At 40.3% G+C, this 22153-nt stretch overlaps 2 protein-coding genes across 2 annotated transcripts; both read right to left on the minus strand.

Moving 5' to 3' along the window:
• Window positions 1-151: 151 nt before the first annotated feature.
• LOC135631633 (carotenoid 9,10(9',10')-cleavage dioxygenase 1-like) lies at window positions 152-3325 on the minus strand. Its single transcript, XM_065139371.1, has 13 exons — window positions 3251-3325; window positions 2792-2932; window positions 2598-2700; window positions 2100-2359; window positions 1836-2015; window positions 1688-1766; window positions 1509-1590; window positions 1349-1411; window positions 1126-1264; window positions 723-1041; window positions 606-658; window positions 362-517; window positions 152-285 (listed from the first exon to the last, which is right to left on the minus strand). The coding sequence occupies exons 1-13, from the start codon at window positions 3323-3325 to the stop codon at window positions 181-183; spliced, it is 1755 nt and encodes a 584-aa protein (XP_064995443.1). The 3' UTR covers window positions 152-180.
• Window positions 3326-10293: 6968 nt separating this feature from the next.
• On the minus strand, window positions 10294-21795 carry LOC135631902 (TOM1-like protein 9). The gene is made up of 10 exons (XM_065139999.1): window positions 21446-21795; window positions 20018-20096; window positions 16154-16252; window positions 15950-16066; window positions 15606-15766; window positions 14714-14795; window positions 14257-14342; window positions 13681-13851; window positions 12773-13293; window positions 10294-11181 (listed from the first exon to the last, which is right to left on the minus strand). The coding sequence occupies exons 1-10, from the start codon at window positions 21544-21546 to the stop codon at window positions 10517-10519; spliced, it is 2082 nt and encodes a 693-aa protein (XP_064996071.1). The 5' UTR covers window positions 21547-21795; the 3' UTR covers window positions 10294-10516.
• Between the last annotated feature and the right edge of the window lie 358 nt (window positions 21796-22153).

The following is a 22153-nucleotide window of genomic DNA, read 5'->3' on the forward strand; positions in this document are numbered from 1 at the left end:
AATTTATAAGTTCTTGGTTCTTATACTCCCCGATCAATATGAGATTGAATATTAAGAAATAAGAAAAAATAGTAACTCTATTTTTCTCTTGGATTGGATTTGCCTGTAAAAGCTTGAAGCCATAAGAGAACACAATGCCACATCGTCACATCACTTCTTCGTGAACTGATCTCGAGTTTCTTAGTCGTACATGTAGCAAGCATGGAAACCATAGGGAACCCTGCGGGGCAAACTTATCTTGGCCACTGGCTCTTCGGTGAACCTCTTCGCATCAATCACGTACACCTGCAAACATGCACAAACTCTAATCACCAAATCTTCCTTCACAAATCTTTAAATCAAAGCAAGATCGAAGTGCTACTTTGGATATGTTTGATCTTTCATCATGAACATAGCAAAGCAACCATCCGTCGTCTTCTTCCTCTGTTCCCTCTTGTTTCTGGACGAACTGAGCCCCGGTGCAGTACTCACCGTCGCCGAGCTCATGGTACTCGACCTTCGCCAACTCCTCGTCGTCCTGAGACAGGCATCGAGTCGAACACACAGTCAGTAAGCAGCAAATGATCGCTCACGATTAATCCCTTCTTCGTCAGAAACTTCAAAACCTCATTTTGCAATCCGAAGTGCAGCTTCGCCAGCATGTTGTATTTCGAGAGACCTGCAGAAGAGACACCGATTCTTAGATCACGAGCTTAGGTTGCGTAGGATTTGATGATCATCACCTAGCTTTGAGCTTGCTTCTGAATCCACTACTTGAGCGTATGCGTAGCGGTTCCTCAGTCCAGTGAAACTGAGGTTGATTGCCGGGAAGTCCATGGCGATCTCCTTCCCCGTGAGGTATCCTTCTTTGACTGCACCGGTTCTCATGTTGAGTCTCCACTGGTAAGGCCGAGAAAAGAGGACCCCATCCGTGGCAGGATCGAAGCTGTGAGAGTCCTCATTGGGTTGCAGATATGCTCTTCGGTACCACTCGGCTTTGTTGGCCTTGTGGTCTGGGCCTGGGATCACTGATCCTGTTGTTCTACACCCCCTCACAACCACCTGTTGCAGACTCATTCATCAGCTACAACAAGTCATCTTCAACCTCCGGAAAGGACCAGTAGCAGTTCGTGCGTCGGAGTCTACCTCGTCTCCATCCTCAAAGGAATTAATGATGTGGAAGCTGCAGTGGTTTCTAACAGTGAACCAGGAAATGGATTCTGCATCCCCGAAACGAGGCATCACTCCTATTCTTGATTCCCCATCTCCGTCATAACCTATGAAGCTGCAAATCCATGGACATGGAAGATGATTGAATCTGATTCAAACGCAGCTACGATACTAAGGATGAAAGCTTCAGTGAACTCACGATTTGCCTGCAAGCACTCTGTTGATGCCAAACCTGAGGGGGTAGTCCATGATGATATTGTAGCTGAAGACCACAAGTCCATGATGGTATCAGCATAGCTAAATTTGATATGATCATGGTAATTAATGACACATGAAATAATGTTGAGTAGAATGCTCACTTCTCAGTTACACTGAGCTCATGGACCAGAGTCCCTGTCCTAAACTTCAGGTCAACTTTGTGAAGCATCTCACCACCATCAGCTTAGGGGGAGAAGAAAAGGAAGAAAGCATCAGTGTATTCTCAAGCTTGAACATACTTGGACTCGTATCCTTGTTATCAGGATCATACTTCAATTACCTGATATGATTCCCAATATATAATGTGGCCTTTTGATGTCAACACCCATGATGACCATCTCACCAGTATGTGGAGCTTTCTACACCAATACAATCAGATGAATTTAGCATACATATATCACAGTATTAATGACAATGAGACACACAACCTTTGGATGACTGGTAAAGGGATGATGCCAAGCTCCATTGACATCCCAGGCTTTTAGGGTATGCAGATCCGAAGCATCAATCTCATAAGGCAGATACTGTTCAGAAACTGCATACAGTTTTCCAGCATGCTCAAACACATTGGTGTTGCTATCATCCTTGACTGCCTTCCCATACCTCATCTGCAAAATGCATTGGAAATACTTTGGTGGCCTAAAATTCACCAAGATAATGTTAGTGAGACCTCTGAGGCAATCCTGGCTTACCATGTTAAGAACAAAAGCTGCTAAAATCGCGGTCGGATCGCCGTCGGCTGCGGGTATGAACATCTTTTTGTTTCTATTCTTCTCCATGAGGAAGGTTTCTGATTCTACATACTTGTTCTTGTATGAAACTTTCCAGTTTCCTTCATCATCCTTGCTGAAATATGTGGCATGAAGCATTCCATCACCTTCAACCCATGTGTAGCCTGTTCTGCCAAAGATGGAGACTGCAGCTGTCTGATTTGGGTACAAATGATTTGGACCTGTCAACAACATGAGCATACCGATTAATCAAAGATGGCATGTACTATAACTTAGACTTGCTTGAACTAATAATATTTCTTGCAGTTGTAATCTCTTCAGATCACTGCATTTCTGCATCGATTATGTTGTTGAATCAATGATGCAAGTAAATTACTAAGGATTGCTTACATGTGATCTAAGTTTTTATTTGACTTGGTAAATGGTAGTATGCATCACAAAGATGAGAAGCAGAAGCACCTGTTCTAAAGTAGATGCCTTCTGGGAAATCATCCGGAATCTCCCCGTCCATGACTGAGAGCTGCAGAGCTTCTCCTACCTCGTCGACAGGCGCAAAGTTCCCCTGCAACACCTCATGATAGTATCATCAGACACGGAGACTTCTGCTGTCTACGCCATAATTCATCAGTCTGGTTTCTCTGGAGAAAGAATACCTCATTGAATACAGCTTGCTCTTCGAATTCGAACAACGAGTCTACCACTCCATCTAAAAGATTCAAAGATGTGGTTTTTATGATCTTGGGAACTTCAACCTTTAATGAGACAAATTGTTGCTGCAATCGTCTGAAAACAGGCTGCAAAAGAACATCCAATCACCTGTCAAACTACCATCTTTGAGGAGGAGAATCGAATGCTTTGTTAGTTGAGTCAACCTTGAAGGGTGAGAGTGAGGACATGAAGTTGAAAGGAGCTACTTTGTGAGGAGCCTTTCGAATGCTGCAAGTCACAGTGGATACAGTGAGTGAATCCATGCCAAAGCTTTCCCTTGTTGCAGGAAATGGAGAAGCATGAGGCTTAAAAGGATTCGACTGAGGCCTCTAAGCTGGTGTTTTCTTCTGTTCTTTAATCATTGATCCAATGGCATCCAAAAACATCAAACTCATGTTATATACAGCTGAAACAGCATTAAATTTAGTAGTGGAAGACTTGAGCTTTAGAATCAATCCACTATCTCTGCCCTTGTTCATGGGCATATATCTGCTGTTACAACAGTATAAATCTTTCCATCTTTGGATGCATTCTATTATTTCTTTCAAGTGGACAGCATGAGACATACTATTTTTTTAGATGCATAGCTACAAATTAGCATTACATTGTGATTGTGAAACTTCTGTCATCTGCTCCATAGCTTACAAAGGGCATATTCCTGAGGAACAAAGAGGAACAAGGAATGATTCCTTCTTCCACCAACAATTGACATAATATAGGTGTTCATCAATTTTATGGTGGAAAGAAATCTATATTTTGTTCTAAAAACTCCAGGATCAAGTGTAAACATAAGCACTGCAATAGAAATGCATAGAAGAAAGCTGCCCTGTACACCATTTTGATTACAAGATTTGAATATAATCATGCATCAAAAATTGTAATGCAGCAACTTAAGTGATTATGATTCTTTTATAAAATTTGATGCAAGCTTTTCAGAGGATTAACTATCTAAGTCTGATATATACCACTCTGTAGGGAAGAAACCCACATAAAAAAACTCTAAAAATCAATCAAATAAAATATACATTCCAAAAAAATAACAAAACATAAGATTTACATGGATGTTTCATTTGTCTATATCTTAGGAGGCAAACTAAAAAATTTCATTATATGAAATAATATAAGAAAAAAAAAACCTTTGTGAAATTAATTCAAACCGAAGCATAAAATCTTTTGTATAACCTCTTACATTAATCTTGAAAAAGAAAATCTCTTTCATACACTTGATAAATCCCAGAAGCACTCAAAAGTATGATGTTTTTTTAATATCAGACATCAAGGCAAGAGCTTCTAAAAAAAAATTCATCAATACCAACATTATAAATTAGATTTGAGGCCTCATGTCCTGCCTGACAAATAGACACAACTCTCCTAGGAGTGCAATGGTGATGAGTACATGAGACAATTTTTGGAATGAATCCATTAAGATTCAAACACCATAAGCTTTCACTAGCATGAAGAGACCTTTGGTATGTCAGAAATAAGTTCCAACAAAGCTTAGCAGATCCCAAAGTGTGGAGATCAAGCTGGAATTTAACCCAGCAGCCAAGGGAATCTTTGATGCTTGCAACAAAGAGTTGGTGGTGAAAGATTCCATTTTGTACTTACTGTGCAGCAACCTGCAAGCATGTATACCTCCTGACAAAAAGCCTTTGAAGAGGGATCTTAAAGAGCAGCATTCCTTGGTTGTACTTGATTTAACCCTGTTGATAAACTTGCCATTGTCATGTTCTTTTTGTGAATTCTTAAATTTTTTTATCAATATTATTCCATCTAGAAGTTTAGTAGGTACATGAGATATAATTTTAATTTATATTTTTAATTTTTTTTTCTCGCCTGTGGATAGCATATAACTCAAACCTATGTAGTAGATGGATAAGTTTATATGATTTAAAACTTATGATTTATACTAAAATATGAGAATAATTTGTAGAGCAATTAGAAGCTATCAAACTAAAAAGGATGAAATGCTAGCGCGCGCGCAAACACACACATCGGACTTCTAGCGTAAAACTTGATAGAGAGAGCAAATAAAATAGCAGGAATAGGCGAGATGCCCAGAAGCAAACTTGTCACCTGCAACCATGGCACCCATGTGGTAGAAGAGGCGGCTGTAGAATCGGTATCAGCCGACGCTCGAGGCGTGTTGCAATCTGAACAAAACTACCACGAGTAACTTCTCGCCGAAGGAGGAACCCTAGCACAGAAGCAAATCGAGACGATCAAGAGAACCAGAAACAAAAACGTAAGTGAACGAGAGTGTGGAACGATAAGATCGTCGTCTTGACACGGACTTAGCTGGATTTGCCTAAGTCGTGCGGCACCCTCGCGCGTCCGTCCGCAAAGGTCAGCCTCCCCGAAGCCTCCCATTGTCCCTTAGGACCAACCAAAGAGAGAACGGGTTAAAAAGAACGCCTCAATCGGGATCCACAAGCAGACATGTCCGAAAAACACTTTATAGACAATGCAAATTACAAACAGACTTTACAAGCTCTGAACAGTGGCACAACAAAGGGTAAAATGGTCCATTACAGACCGAAAAGCTCTCGCACGTGTCCACATGACACAACCTTTATTTACAAGCCTAAAGAGGCCACCAACCCAACTAAAATGGGACTATTAAGCCTTCGGCCGCCCCTTTACATGCTGTACAAGGCATGAACATGCCAATAGACACAGACAGATATAAGCATTACATCAAACACCTTGTTTAGAAGTTTGTCCGTGACATTCTCCCCCACTTATCCCTTCGACGTCCTCGTCAAAGCCTTTCTGAACACTGCAACTGTTCGCCTTTGCTGAGTCTTCAATCTTCTGCTCCAACTGCAATGCGCCTCCTGGCTCCCAGCTGCTCTCCGCTATTGTTTTTGAGTAGTCGAACCTTTGATCCGCCATGCTGCTTCAACTCGCCAATGACTCTGACTCTGGTGTGGGGTTAGCTGAGTTGTGTTGATCCTCGTTGATTCCTGCGGATCCACCAAATGAAGGAAAAGACCATTCTTACTGCGCCAGTTTGTCAAAATTTCCACATGCTGCTTGAACTGGGTGGATGCTTGTTGGAGCTTTAACGAGCATCGCCTCGCAAACTTCTGAAGTTTTGGGTCCTTCCTCCACAAAATCTGTTCATTGACTCTTCTTTCAGTTAGTTGTCACATCCAAGTAGGTTCGCATCACTTCCGCTTTCGATTGGCATTTCGTTGGGAAATGAAGCGGACAATCTACTCTCAGTAGCACTGATCACCGTTGGTGAGGATTTGACAACTATTGTCTTCCATTGTCCTCGAAGGGTCTTTGTACTTGTGCAGAGCTCCTCTGCTGGATAAATAAGAGAACTGGGGTACTCGGTTTCGCCCATTCTCTTAAGAGTTGAGAAGGCAAAGGTTACTTGACTTCGCCCGCCTCCTCGAGATTGTACTTCATGCATCGAGCTGGTTACTGGCCTTCGCCTGCTCTTTGCTCACACTTCTGAAGTACTTGAAGTGTTTGCACTCCTTGCGTTGAGTTAGCTACTGTGATTCACCTTCTCAATGCCATTGAACTTCTGGAATGCAGGAAGTTTTCACCCCAACTTAGAGTAATTCTCTGATAGATGAGGTCGCCTCTGGGATTGTACCGTCTTCTCCATCAACCCTGCTGCCTACTCCACTGAGTAGCAAAGGTACAGCACCGCATACTGCTTGCTTCGTTCCTTGGTCGTGCACTCTTGCATGACCCGAAGTCCTTCACTTACGGCTATCTTGATGAGAAACTTGTTGACACCGGTCTTATGAAGTTCTTCGGCCTCTGCCCTTCAGCCTTATCTCGGTACTTGAAGATTGCCTCTGCATTCTCCACCTCCTCGGCCCCTTTCACGACCAAGCGCTCTCCCTCCATGAGAGCAAGGGATCAATGACTTTCACGGAAGTCCCGCCTCTGCGGTACCATGGCGCTGCCATGCCCATGGTCCTACTATCCGTCTCCTCGCATCTGTATCCCTTTTCTTCACGATCAGTAGATATGTCTCCGTGGCACTCCTCTGAGTCCACCTCCATTCTAACTGATGCTTGATTTTGGATAGCTAAGTCCCGCTGGACTCGTCGTCGCTTCCTCGCCCCTTTCGACCTCCTGCTTCAACACCTCTGTGTTCTCCAAGCAGTCTGTTTGGTCGATGGAAAGACAGACTGTAACTCCCATGCATGGCCTCTGCCATCATGTTGTAGGGTTTGCACCGATTCTGTTCTCCTTAGCTTCCTTGGTAGCAACGTTCGCTTACTCGGCCTTGTCCTCTGACTTGCCGGGCTCCCTTAAGCGAATATGAGCTCTGGAGCAGTCCAACTCTCCAGCTGCTTCGATCATACCTCTGTATGATCAAGTTCCTCCCATGGAACTCACTGGTACTTGCATTCGAACTTTTCCCTTGGTGGAACCCAGCCCCCATATGCTGATGACCAAGGTTTTCATCCGATGCAAAATTCGATGCACGCACGGAAGACCCACCTCTGCGGTACCATGGCCTTCACTCCTTGAATCCATAGCCCTTCTTGCTGTCGTGTTGTTCACCGAAGTGGAGCTCCCAGTAGCTCCCGATCATACCTCCATATGATCCAGTCCCTCCCGGGACTATATCGTGTGTGTCGCATTGCCACGAACTGTTCCACCACGATCCGCTGCACCATGTCGCCTCCTGGTGACATCTCCATTGCATTCTGATCCATGTGGAATAAACTCGAATTGTGAACCCTCCATGTGTGGCCTCTGCCAATACATCGCAGGGTCTCCTCCACCTTCGATTTTGTTCGTTCCTTTGGTAATCGACCTTCATCCACCCACTCTTGGGTCACACCTAGATGAAGCACTGCTCTAGGACAGTCCGTCGCCTAGTAGCTCCCGAAGTCCACCGACTTCACTGTAATTTGTGCACCATTGTCTGGATCCTGGGCCTCTGCTCCTACCAGCACAATCTCCGCTGCGCACCGCTTCCTTCATAGCAACTCGAATGGCAACACTGTGGCATATTCTTCAAGAGTACCCGCCTCTGCGTCCTCTTGCCCCGTGCTAAGGCCTTCTGAACCCAACTTCGCCTCCGCAAATTGAGTCACCTTAGTTCCTTCATCAAATGCTCCTCCGAGATAAGGTGCATGTGCCCAGAAGCTCCCTTCGTCTTTGGCACCATGCAAGATGAGTCCGCTCCGTCAAAATGAAGGAACCATGGAACAACATGATCCTACTCTTGCCTCTGCAAGAGTTCATGTCCTTGACCTCTGTCTAAGGAAAGCACTGTGCCTCTGCTCCATGTTCCAACTTCTCTGCTGGCTCCCTTCATGCGGCTTGGGTACTTCGCCAAGTTACACCCAAGTTGCTCCGCTCCTCGTTTTTGCATTGAGTTGATGGTGGCCCTCGTGCCCACCATTCCATGGGTCAGCCCTCCCTTGAGTCCGATCTCCACATCGACTCCAAGTGTGCCTTCATTTAAGTTGCTTTAGGTCGCTCCCCCACTTGATCTCGCAATGCATCCACCAATGCATTCTCTCAAGCGAGATCATGCGACAACTCCTCGCCACTTGCTCAGTCCATCGAGCTTCGTGGAGTTGTTGTTTGTTGAGGTACTCCTCCTCAACATGTGAGGTCCGTCTCACATGATTCTCCCTCTGGAGAGCCGGGACTTATCCCTCCTGGATAACTATCCCGTTGGAGCAACATCTCTCTTCATTTCGGAGACCACCATCCCCTTGGACTACTCCGATCTGCTGAACAAACTGTTTATTGTTCTGCCTCCTGCAAACGCACTTGCTAGATTGCGACTCCACGTCAATACAGCCCCCACTGCACCCCTCAAGGCCTAGCAACATGCTGAACTCATTGCACACTTCAGCCTCCTACGGACGTATCCTTCGCATGCCGACGAGAAAGTTTCAATGCTCCATAGCGCCGAGTCTCGGTCGCCTTGGGATGGCCACGAACATTCCATCGTCCGCATACAAGCCCATGCATGAGTACCAAATTCTTCGAGTTAGCAATTCCCCTCATCTCTGTGAGCTTTGCATAACTCTTTTGGTCGTTGAGCAACTCATTCCACCTTGGATGGTCTCATTCTTGCCAAGCGCCTCGCTTGCCTAGAGCACCATCAAGTATAGTTGTCAACGTTGAGCCGTAGCTCAAACTCAGCCATCCCAACCTTTGTGCGCTCCAAATTCTTCCAAGCTTGCCTGTTCTCGTGGTGCCTCTTGCGCGAAGGGTTGGCCATTCCTTTGAATGCCAATCTCAGATGCCCGCTCCTCTGAGCGACTCTTTTCCCTACATCTCCATGCTCGTTTTCCCTCAAACGGTCGCGCGTGTGCTGACTGCCCTCAACGCAGCCCCGCTAGGTCCCCCACGTTTGCATGTCAAGTGTTTCTATGAGTGCTTGTCCCGCTCTGATACCATATGACACGGACTTAGCTGGATTTGCCTAAGTCGTGCGGCACCCTCGCGCGTCCGTCCGCAAAGGTCAACCTCCCCGAAGCCTCCCATTATCCCTTAGGACCAACCAAAGAGAGAACGGGTTAAAAAGAACGCCTCAATCGGGATCCACAAGCAGACATGTCCGAAAAATACTTTATAGACAATGCAAATTACAAACAGACTTTACAAGCTCTGAACAGTGGCACAACAAAGGGTAAAATGGTCCATTACAGACCGAAAAGCTCTCGCACGTGTCCACATGACACAACCTTTATTTACAAGCCTAAAGAGGCCACCAACCCAACTAAAATGATACTATTAAGCCTTCGGCCGCCCCTTTACATGCTGTACAAGGCATGAACATGCCAATAGACACGGACAGATATAAGCATTACATCAAACACCTTGTTTAAAAGTTTGTCCATGACAGTCTGGTAGACGCATCTTGCACTGCATCTCACACGAACAAGGAATATGCCTCGTACATTCTACGATCTCTCGGTGTATTGCATGGCTAATTAAACACTAATTAAAATTATCTTTTTATTTTTTATTTTCGTCGGACGTAACTAAGATAAACGGATTAAATATATTTTTTAAAATATAGAGATCGAAATACTAAAGATAACTAACGTATTAGATTTGTGTGTGTACATCGTCCACTTCTGATTTCTTTTTTTTATTAAAAAAAAAAGATGATTATTCCATTTCACTCTTATAATAAAATTTTTCATTATCATAAAAGAAGAATTAAGGACATTTTAGTCTTTCTAAGACTTAAACAATCTAATTAGTAAATCGGTCAATATATTTATATATAACAAGTTCACAAAATTGTCATCAACATAATGGCCACAATATCTTAGAGACTAAATGCAATGGATTCTCTAATATATCTTAACATTAGTACACAATATTTGTCACTGGGAGATCAAGTAATTACAGCATCATAGAGAGAAAAAGTGAGTGCTTGCTGGAAGCACTGTATGGACTCATATTTTGATCTCTGAATCATCAAACATGAACATAACCAAAAAAAGTATCTTAAATCTTTCTAATCAACCTTTATCCTTTTCCCCTCTAAATGTACATGATTAAAAGAAAAGGACATCATACAAATGAGGAGGCAGAAAGAGATAATACATGTAAGGAAAGCAAGTACCAGAACCAGCATATCAAATCAAAAAAAAAATGTGTGAAGAAACAGTTCCACACTGATTTTACAATATCTCGACCTTAGGAGTAGAGGCTTATTTAGCTTTGTTTTTGGCCAAACTAACAAGATCACCAAAGAGCTTATCCTCGGGCTTTGATGGTTTGTTCGAATTCTGCAGATAAGATGAGGATGTCGGCATCTGATATGACGAAGCCTTACTCGCGTACGTGTTATTATCTTGCACCGAAAGCCCATACATTGTCTGCCCGAGTGCATTTGGAGTATAATAAGGGTATGTAGGTCTCATTGGATCATAGAATTGAGCACCCGGCTGCTGCCCATACCCATAGCCTGTCCCCTGCATAGGCTGTTGACCCATACCAACCATGTGACCTCCGAATATCTGTGGCGGATACATGGCTCTCATCTGGCTGTTCTGCATTGGAGGATACATGCCTACAAACTGATCGCCCTGGACAACCTGAGGTTGCAACCCAGTAAGCTGAGGGCCCATCATATGTTGTGGAGGCATTCCTACAAGCTGACCGCCTGACGTTTGTTGAGGTTGCATGCCTCCGAGCTGGCTGCCGAGCATGGGTTGAGCTTGCATGCCCCGGAGTTGAGCAGTTTGAACTGATAAGGGATGCACACTAAGCTGATCGGTTTGAAGTGGTTGATGCTGCAAGCCAGGCATTTCATTCTGCACAGGTTGTGCCTCCCATGGCGGTGGGGGAAGAGCTCCACTTTGATCATTTGCATCTGTAAAATTCAGACGACACTCATACAAAAGGGCATAAAACTAAAAAGAATCAAGCCAAGCAATGTAGCAGATAGAGAACTCCAGTGAAATGATTTTGAAGCACAAATAAAAAGAATATAAAAAAACACATTTCATATTCTTTCTCCAACCAATTGTGCTTAAACTGCCAGCGTCGATGACAAAAAGCCTTCTATTCCAACTGTGTAAGTTGCCTACAGAAATCCGTTTTTACTATTAAAAAATACTGGGGTATCACCTTTTAACAGCCCTAACAACTTGAAGAAGGTGCAAGCACAGAGCCACAGATACAAGTTCAAGAGGTAGCTTCAAAAGGGCAGGGGTATGAAACAGCTAAAAAGCATGTGTACATGCTATGGTATATGTATGGATGTTTATTACTCGTTCACATGTAGAAATATACATATATGTATATAGCTACATACATATAAATATTTGTGTTTATCTTCAAATAGTATATTGGTGACACGGTAAAGGAAATCCTCTATGAGAGTTAACAGGGTCCATTCAACTATTACAAATGTTGACTTATAGAAAGTCACTTTGCACGTAGGGGTAAGCCGATGTATATTGATCCTTCCAAAATCCCACATTGGTGGCAGGTTTTTTGCACTGTTCTCCCCTTATATACATGAGCACGCACATATCTGTGCATTTATCAAACATAATATGCTTAAACTTGAGAAAAGAAGACTCAAAAATCAACACTTTATTTAAATTTTTTTCTCAATTTATTTGTGTTCAACAACTTATACATAAAGCAAAATATGGTTTTAGATCGAAGTTTTGTTGTGTTGGAGAGAGGTGATGATAAATAATACAATTCAAGATAAAATGGAAGGTAGTTCCAGATATTAAGAGTCATTATTCCAAATGTTAGAAATCTGATTCTTTCAACCTTTTCTAGTTGAGACTTATGGCTTTGCTATTGTTTAGAAATCTGATTCTTCAAAAGATTCCAAATCATGTAAATTTAAATAAGAGTGTGATGGGGCTTCTGCAAGATTCTTGTCGTTAAGGATAGCCCTGGTGTCTTTTTTTATTACTGATGATAAACTTTCCTTTGTCCACCTCTATAACTCTTTCTAGATATCCAAATCCAGATTGAATGGCATTTTTTGTTGGTGCATATGACAATTGGCTTTGTGTATGTTCTGACCACCATAGATAATATTTTCTCATCCTTACAATAACTACAGATACCTCTAATTTAGTAAAAGCACATCATTTCTTATTGTATCTACTGTATAATGTCATTCATCCAGTTTGGCATTGTTAGTTTAAATTGTACTTTCAGTATATGACATAATTTTAAGTATGCGACATTCTGATCCATAATATATTATTTGTCCTATAGCCATATTTGTGTAATTTTTCCTCTGGCATAGGTTTATGCTAATTGCAGAACAAACAAGTGCTATTTTTCATTTTATTCATCCTGTAGGTTTTTTAGAACAATCAATGACTAAAAAAACCTAAAACATTTGAAGAATACATTTGTAACAAAATATAGGCAAAATTACAGGGAAAAAGAGCATTATAAAGTTTTAGAGGAAAAGACAATGGTCTTACCATAACCTAGTGCCTGCTGCTGTGGATTATATGCTGGAGCAAACTGACCATTCCATGGAGTGGTTGCCAGGTTGAGCTGCATTCCCTGGTCATGACTTGACTGCTCAAATTGAGGTGCCCCTGAGTTTGGGATGCCTCCATTAGTAAAAAATTGAGGCTGTTGTGTCTGCTGAGCCTGCTGCTGAAGGTTCGAAAAAGCAGGATATGTCTGTTGTGTTGGAAATGTAGAATTTGAATCAAAAGAGTTTGCAGGATTTTTGTTGTTATTGGTAGAGTCGTTTGGAGAAAACATGTCTGCGAGTGCCAAGACATTCTGGTCAGAAGCAGAATTGTTGAGCGGTTCACTGACAGGAACAAGAGCTAGCAGATTCTCTGTTGTAGGTTTATTGTAGTCCTCGCCACTAAGAAGGTCCATATTGGGATCAACTTTTACTGAAGTGGTTCCTGCACCATCGGATGGAGGAGCAGGCAGCAATAGTTGCTGAAGAGGAGGCTGGTTACTTGTGCTTGTACTTGATGGCCTACATCAAAGTCGAACATGAAAGGAAGCCTCATTAAGCACTATAGATGTAAGCCAGAAATAAATGCTACTGATAAAGCTGAAGATTCCACTCATAAGTATAACATGTTCTAACGGTCAATCTTAAATAAAATAGATTGGTTAAAAATAAATCAACTAAACAAAAGGCTTTAAAGAGATCAACAATGATCAACTTGTATAACCACCACAACACATCCAAGCCAATCACAGAAGTGCATCCTCAGTAGAAATTTTGTTCTTAGAAATTTAAACAGTTTTCAGTAAAGCTGTTCAGATTTCCTCTTAACTTCGCATGGGCATTTCTATGGTGTAACAAATATAGTGCACAGTTTGTAAATAGCAAATTACTTAAAAGAAAGCCAACCACCTCTGTTGTGGCTCTTTGCTTGCTGAAGAATCATCAATATTGACGAGTGTCTGAAGTGACTTTCGTTTCTCCACACGAAGAGCAAGTCCTGCAGCAATAGCATCATGCTTCGCAAGTACCTTCTGCAAATCATCATTCAGAGCAAGTCCTTGACTAAGCAGCTCCTCATCTCTGTCACAAACAGCATAAAATATAAAAGACTGCAATCTTGAAAATGATGAGAACAGTCAAGTAGCCCAAATTTCGCAAAGTAGCATATGCCAATTCGAATACTTCACGTTACATGTGATAGACAAGCGTAGCTACCACTGACAATATTAACTCTAAAATACCTCCATGAAGAAATGCAATGAAAAAGGTGAAAAGATAAACAAGAGAAGAACCATAAGAATAAGAATTATTACTCAATTCTAGTGAATCAAATGTGCTAAGCTTTCATCTTTTTGTGATACAAATTTAGATGTTGACTCAAAAAAATGACTTTTACAGCAAGGAAACTAGATTAGTCCGATCTTTGTCCATCATACTTCTGTTATAAACACAGAAAATGTGGAAAACATAACTGAGAGAACATACGCAGTTGTGTTCACGAGATGCACCACTCTTTGTCTGTAAGTACGGCATTGAGCAACAAGATCAACGATTACCTCCTGTTTAAGTCCCTGCACATAAAAACAACCTTGGCTGAGCTTGATTACATTTCATATCTTTGTTTTAGCATTGGAAAAATCAGGTCATAAATGTATTGGCATACACAGGAGAAACCAGAGAATACTATCAACTCTAAATTGAGCCATGAGTATTGAGTTTTCAATAATGAGTCTAGCTACAGTAAACCAGATTAATGACACAGCAAAAAAATATTCACCCTCCACTACATTTTATTAATCAATGCCTGGATATCATGGTCCAGGAAAAAAGTTGCATGCCAGATTTTCAAAACTGGAGTGTTAATTGCCAGTTTGAACTAAAATGGTGTTTGGGATAACGTGCTAATAAATATTATAAAAGAAACTCTCAAAGTGCAAAATACCTCTCTGTTTCCAGGATCTAAGGCATTCAACATTTCTGAAAGTACATCCATGATACCACGAGCATTCTGAATTTCAGTGAGGCTGAAAAATTAAATAGAAATTCAGTCTTTAAAGTACAGCACCAGAACCAATAATGTATGGAACTTTAAGTTAATGAATCAAATAGGAATTTTACAGGGATAGAAATGAACATATGCTAATTTTGTTCTATAATACAGATTTGAGGAACTTATTGGGAAAAAAATATCTATGTATAGTCTATATATACTCACTTTAAACTAGTTTAGTGAACTAGAGCAGATCAAAATGAACAAAGAAAAGCTAGAAGATTGGTCTTAAAATTGTGATTTTAAGTGAATGAAACAAAACTTCCAGAAGTATTTAACCAGACACAAAAGTTACAGGGGCATGCAACGAAAGAAAATTTTTGTATAGTTCAAACATGCAATTATTGGAATAAAAAATCATGTATTTAACAATAAAAACTTACTTAAAACTAGTTCAGTGAACAATAGTAGATAAAAATGACAAAAAAAAATAAAAGATTGTTCTAGAAATTGCAATTTGAGTGCTTGAACCCAAGATATCGAATCTGAGCTAACATGGGTTGAACATGACCATTCAACCAACCAAGATATCCACTAGGCATAGTTTTTTCACTTAAATGTCATAAATGGTAAACCAACAAAACTCGTAGTCATACTCAACAAACACAAATATAGCAGCTAAACACAACTATCAGGGCAAAAAAAAAGTTTAAAGGTTTGGCTATCAAAACAGAAAGGTAACCATCACAGTGAGAAAATGAGAAAGGGAAGAACTAGCATCAGTGCAACTATCGTGTTTGCCACTGAAATACATTACAAACAACTGAGAAGATAGGGATAGCACCTCAAAACAGGAAAATCAGATGCAACTGAAGATTCAGGTGCTTCATTTTGATAATCAGGACTTCGCACTGATGGAGGATATGATCGCAAAGGTTGCGTCTGTGGAGGAGTAAAAATAGGTGCAGAACTCTCAGATCTCTGTGGAAATACAGCTCCAGCTCTCTGATAGAGAAGGAAACAACAATACATTTAGATAACATAAAAAACTGAGTACTAATTTGGCAACAGTTAATCCAAAATCCTAACTGTTTCACATGTCAGCATCTTATTTCTAAATTATTCCCAATAGAAGAATCGCATATCAATTGATACTTCATAGCAATAAAAAAAATGTGCAAAGCTTACCAATAATTCCTGATATGCTGCATAGTATTGAGGGTATCTTGCCCGTGGACCACCAAAAGCTTCTTGCCATGTGTCTATTAATATAAGTATCTTTTCCTTCACATGAAGGTCAGGTTGCTGTAAGAAAAATAATCAGAAATATGATCAGCAGCAAGTAAAAGGTAATAAACAAGGAAATATCTAAATTTGAAAAAAAAATAAAACCTTCTTCTTTACAATCTTGACCATCTCATGCAGTATATCTTTCTCAGCAACATGCATATGAACTATGTCCCCACAATTTTTTATCACTGTTTCCAGTAGCTGCAACATAAAATCAATATCCTGATAAGTGGTAAATCAATGTAAGATAAACAAGATATAAAAATATAAAATTGGCATGAAACATAGGAAACTATTTATCTAACTGAAGTTATTTAGAAAGAATTGTCAACTGTTAAACAAGTAATTGCCGAAATATTTCTGGCATGATATGGTAAATTCATGATGCAGCCCATGACAGCGAAGTAGGATATAGGTAAATTTAGAGTATATCTAATATGAGTTTTATTGAAGTGTACGTTAAATTTACGTTTCATATACCAGGGATTTTCTGTTAATTTTTAGTAGATGTCCAGATTCATTCAACCAGGACTGATTTGGTATAGTTTGAATTATCACCTTAAGCTGTATATTAGAGTACTGCTTCTAAAATGCATATCTTCATCTCAAGATGACGACGGAGCCACCCACAGCCACCAACAAAAAGACTGAATTAAAAAATTAAATCACTTTATTGCAATAAAATAAAGAATCTTTTATTCATATGGCCCTAGGTTTACAATCTTCTTACACATACAAGGGTTGCAGGAGATGTTAATCCCATCAACCCACTAAAGAGACACTTAAAACCTTCAAAATACAGATCTCTATGGTAAAATTGTTTGCCTAACTCATACTAAATTCATATTACAACTCTCAGATACAAATTAAACTTAAGATAAAGTTCTTTTGACCAATTAAATTAACTACTAAAATAATGACGAAAATCAACCCTAACGTAGAATCAAAATAGAAAATTCATGATGAGAAGGCTTGATCAGCCCTTACCTTTTTAACTTGACTAAAGGAGTTTTCAAAGAAGGCTTCTCCACTTCAAAACTAGTATTAAGATGTCCATTTCTATTCTAAAGCTTAATATGTCCTTTTTTATTTACCAGAAGCATGCGAGTCCTTGACCAGAAGATTGTTTGTCTAATGTTTGACATGACTTAATTCATGATTTGGACCTTTATGCGCTGAATTATGCTAGATGGACACACTAGAGGGTTGTATCAAGTTGTCTTATTCTGAACAAGCAGAATTTACACAAACTTGGGCCCTTTTGACGGTCAAGGAGGCTAGTTTAGACAATAAGCAAATGTACATTGGCTAACAAAAGACGGTCCAAGGTAGATGCACATCACAACATCTTATATGGTTCAGTTTAAGTTTAACTCAAGTCCATGTTTAGGCACAAGAACAGGAAATATGACATTTATTGGATTTCTTTCCATCTCATGGAAAGTCCCATAAGAAAATTTCTTAAGACTTTGTTCCAAATATAGATATGTCATCAATCAAATTACATGTTGACATGATTTAAATTGAGAAATCAAGTTTCTTTGGCCTGCTAGCTGATCTCTTCTCTCTTTCTCCTTGACTCTTTATTTTATCTCTCCTTGATTTGCTTTCCTCTGTCTGCCTAGAAAACCGCATTTCTTCAAATCAGCATGCTCGTACCCAACCAACACAAACATGTTGGGACTACTGGCACAAGTTGTCATTATGTATGCCAATTTGTTTCTGGCATAACATGTGCTGACCTGTTCCAAACCATGCCAGCCTGCTATGGATTGCTGTCTACTTGCAAATCCATGTATACTTCTTCGTTGTAATACCATAGAAAGTAAGTTAACTTCCCAAACGATCACAAGGGTGATGTGCTTTGGTCACCCACACATGCACAGATTTTTCAACAAAAGGAAGACACACAATATGCTGTGAAATGTGACATTTTACTGCAAGAAAAAGAAGCCTACAACTCAATGCGGTCCTGTCCAAGAGTAAGAAAAGGAGAAGTGTCACCCAAAACCTTCATGTGGAACATAGCAGCTAGCTTAACCCTCAATGTCCACCTTATAGGTACTTACCAGGAAGGAATATCCCTCACTACCACCTGCGAAGGTTCCAAGGTAAGCCATCTTTGATGTCCACCTCATAGGTAATATGTGGGAAGGGTATCCCTCACCACTGAGGGGTTCCAATGTATTGAGATAATTAATGTTTTGAAAGTTTAAAGTTATGTCTCACATCAGTTTCAGCCAATGGCATGGAAAATTTTCCATCACAGCTAGGACACTATCAGGAACCATTTCTATCTAAAGATAGTACATTTCATCAGCCCAAGGACTAACACAGTGGCACAAAACCTTCACGCTATCCAAGGAAACCACTTAAGTGCTAGTGCCATGCCACAAGTGCAATAGCAATGTCTGTGCCAAGACAAGACACAAGCTAAATGCTAGCTTTGCATACTAATTCTGACAACACCAAGAAGAACAAAACACTCAGTTTGCATGACAGATTTGTTACTCGTAAAAAAGGTATTTACCTATTTATGTCATCTCCAATGGCTTTCCAATGAAACTAGTTGGTTGAAAACTGTCTCAGCACCAAGACGAGAACGAGGTTCAAATTAACAAAAGCCTATCATTAAAGTGCTTGATTAAAAGGGCTCGAGTCTTTGATTTGGGCCCGAATCAGATTTGAACTAAAGTTATGCTAGCTCGAGCCTAAACTAAAAGGGTCTTGCCCTTAGGATCTGCGGGTGTGAACCGGGAGGCGGACCGCCCTTTTACAGGTGGTTTAGTCTGGTTCATTTGTTCTTCTTTTAACGGTTAAACAGTGACTCATATATACTCTCTCTCTCTCTCTTTCTAATTCTCTCTCTAAATAAATCAAACTTAAAGGGGAACTTGAGTCTTTCCACAAAAAAAAACAACTTAAAAAGTACACTAGTGTGTTTACAACCAACAAAAGATATGCAGTATAGAACATATGATTTCTGCAGTAATGATGCTACCAAAATACAGATAAATTATGTCAAGAGTTTGTTGAGAATTGAATCTTAGGAGTGTTGGACTAATATGTACTGCATAAACCTCGAAATCGCTGAGTGCATGAGATGCAAATAATTAATATATATAACCATGTCACTAGTATTTAGCAAAAGGGCCATCAACACTGCAAAAGAGAGTAAATCTCCAAGGGAATAGATAAACAAAGGCACATAAAGTAAATTAAAAGAAACAAATTTAAAGAGTAACTAAAATGAATCAAATGCTTTATTATCTTCTGTGAAGACATGGTCTTCATTTTATAAATTGAACTACATAACAAGGAAATTATAATTGGCACAAACATGATACGTGACCTGAGTTGCAAATCTTGGCCTTGAGAAAAACTAAGGTTGAAATAGTGACAAGAACAAAGAACAAAAATATTGCTTCATGTAAGCCTAAAGTGCAATCAGTCAGCCACATTGTACATGAGAGTAGCTCAATCAACCTAAAATAGAAACCTAGAAAGTAAAATGGAGGATAGAATCACTAAAAATAACTTATAAAACAGACACCTTTGGAGGATAGAATCAAACAATAAAACGAAAAGCAATTCAGAAAAGACTTAAAAGTGAAAATGGCATCTTAAAAGGTGTAAGAAGCACTAAGAAATGAGAGCATCCATAGAAACAAGATCAAAGTAGACAACAGTGTGAAACAAATATACAAAATATGCATAAAGATTTACCATAATTTTTTCAACAAATAGTTGCATCATGAAAGTTCAAAAGCCAATAGCAAGTGACTCCCAAAAGGGTATTATGAACCAATTGTTGTTAACATTTTTTCCTTATGTATATATTACAAGATGCACTAGTTGTTACCACATATGCACAAGGCACATCTGGGGACTCGAAACCCTTTCATATGAGAAAGCTACCTGGATATATAATGTACAATTAAAGGCCAAACTGGCTGAAGTACTTACTGTTAGTGCAAGAAGCTGAACCTTAGAATTTTTATGCCCAATACGTTTCTTGAGGACCTTAACAACATCTTTAGCTTGCCTGATAACAAAATTTAAGAAAGAATTAAATCAAAATTGGAAAAGTGAATAATGCATGCAAATGGAGTAGTCCATCATCATATGAGAAAACACATGTTCATTTTTTTAAAAAATAATTGTTCGTAAAAATAATATTTTTTAAGAATAATTGTCTCAACTCTTTTTCTTCCCTCTCCTTTGTATCTTTTCCTTCTCTTATTCACTTATATATATATTTTTCTTTTTTCCCCTCTGAACAATCTTTATTTAATTTAAAGTCCCAAGCACATGATACGTGAAACCCATTCTGATATCCCCCCTAGTGTCACAAGTGATGACTAGTGGTGGATCAGCTGAGGCGACCACAGGCAGCAGTCATCCTCTAACGTCAATGGTGAAGACTAGTGGCAGATCAGCAGGGGGGCGATGGGAGGTGGTCATCAAGAACACCATGTAGGCTTCCTCCTCCTCCTCCCCCTGGCAGATCGGAGGAGGCAATGGCAAGCAAGGGTATGGGATCGGAACATTACCCCAATCAGCACATTACAGAATTTGAAACCTCAGTCAAAAGCCCTATAGATATCTTCCATTTATTCTAATCCTGATAATCTCTTTCTATAAACCATTAGGTTCATTCCAAAGTTCTGAGTTTCAGTAGTGCCGCTGTCTGGAATGACAACCAGACTTTGACCTTAAGGAGTGGACTTCTAAAGCAAAAGAAAGGATTTAGAAAAGAACCACAGTAACAAGCAGTCACTGCATCCCAATTTTGTGGAAATACAGTTCCAATTCTTCCATATCATTTCTCACAGATGCCACCGTAAACAATTCTGGAAAAGAATTATTAAAGATCACCCTTCATAAAATGCCATACTGATCATTTTCCCATTTCATAGTCCATCTATGGCATCAGTGGTGTTGATCTTGCATCTGAACTAATAACACGTATCCTGCAGCCCTCCATTGGCGACTTTCATTGCTGAACTTCAAAATTGTCGTATTGGATACTACCCAAGCTTTAGATGATTCAGTTCCTCAGAACGTCATCCAAAACAATACTCCTGATCTAGAGATAAGAAAAACTAGTAAACTAGTTCATCAAAGTTTCCCACCTTGACAACCAGGGTAAGAATTTCGTACCGTTAGTCCTTATGTTTTACGGATGTCAACTCAAAGACCATGTTTACGCCCCAGTTTCACCGAATAAACAACCAAGTCCAACAAAAGCAAGACTAAGTTTCCATTCGCATGTGACAACAATCAAATTCAGAGCACCAAATGACGAAACAAATGCAACAGTAGAAAGCAACTCCGATGCTTAATAAACAAACGAAAGAAAGGAAAGGAAGAAGGCACAGTAGAATCACATACCCCGGGTCGTGATTGAGGATATCACAGATCTCGAGGTTCATCGCCCAGTCGGGGCCGATCAGCATATCGCTCGTGGCTCGATCCACCAGCGCGCCGGCCATCGCCGCGACCCCGGAACCCTAAGGAACCAATCGAACGAATACAAAAACGGGATCTTTCCGTGGAGATCCGACCGGGTTCAAGCGAAGACGACAGGAGGTGCTCCTCCCCGGGCAATCGAAACCGGAGTAATCGAAAGGCCGGAGAGGCGGAGACGGGGAATCCCTAAACGAGGAGAAGCGTGTGCGCCAACCCCGAATTCCCTTTCCCCTCCTTACCTGTCACCAGAGAGAGGAGTCGCGGATTCTTTCTATTTTTTTTTTTTTTTTTTGGGAGAGAAAAAATAAATGCTTTTTTTTCCTTCCTTATATACAAAATACAATAATAATAATAATAATAATAATAATAATAATAAATGATCAGAAGGGAGGATGGTTTTGCGCCGTGATCGCCTGCCACGGCGAGACATCAGCCAGGAAAGCGAGGGGGACCCACCAGGTTCGACCGGGGCTATTTACCTGATTGGTGCGTCGTCGGAGACAGAGGATGGGAAAATAATGTTTTCGGATTAATTGAAGCGTTTATACTAGTGATGATCAAAATGGTATTTTTCTCATCTACGGTTAGACTTAGCCATCTTGAGATTGAAATAAATATGGATTATTGATG

This window comes from Musa acuminata, chromosome BXJ3-2 (assembly GCF_036884655.1).
Source record: "Musa acuminata AAA Group cultivar baxijiao chromosome BXJ3-2, Cavendish_Baxijiao_AAA, whole genome shotgun sequence".
Classification (NCBI taxonomy): Eukaryota; Viridiplantae; Streptophyta; class Magnoliopsida; order Zingiberales; family Musaceae; genus Musa; species Musa acuminata.

Coding starts and splice junctions, on each gene's coding strand:
- LOC135631633 (XM_065139371.1), bottom strand. CDS start 3,325: ATGAACAAGGGCAGAGATAGTGGATTGATTCTAAAGCTCAAGTCTTCC. Junction 2,701..2,791: donor AGCAAGCTGTATTCAATGAG/GTATTCTTTCTC, acceptor GAGGTGTTGCAG/GGGAACTTTGCGCCTGTCGA. Junction 2,016..2,099: donor CAGCTTTTGTTCTTAACATG/GTAAGCCAGGAT, acceptor TGCATTTTGCAG/ATGAGGTATGGGAAGGCAGT.
- LOC135631902 (XM_065139999.1), bottom strand. CDS start 21,546: ATGGCCGGCGCGCTGGTGGATCGAGCCACGAGCGATATGCTGATCGGC. Junction 13,852..14,256: donor CATCTCGTGAACACAACTGC/GTATGTTCTCTC, acceptor TGTTTGTGACAG/AGATGAGGAGCTGCTTAGTC. Junction 13,294..13,680: donor AGCAAAGAGCCACAACAGAG/GTGGTTGGCTTT, acceptor ACTTTGATGTAG/GCCATCAAGTACAAGCACAA.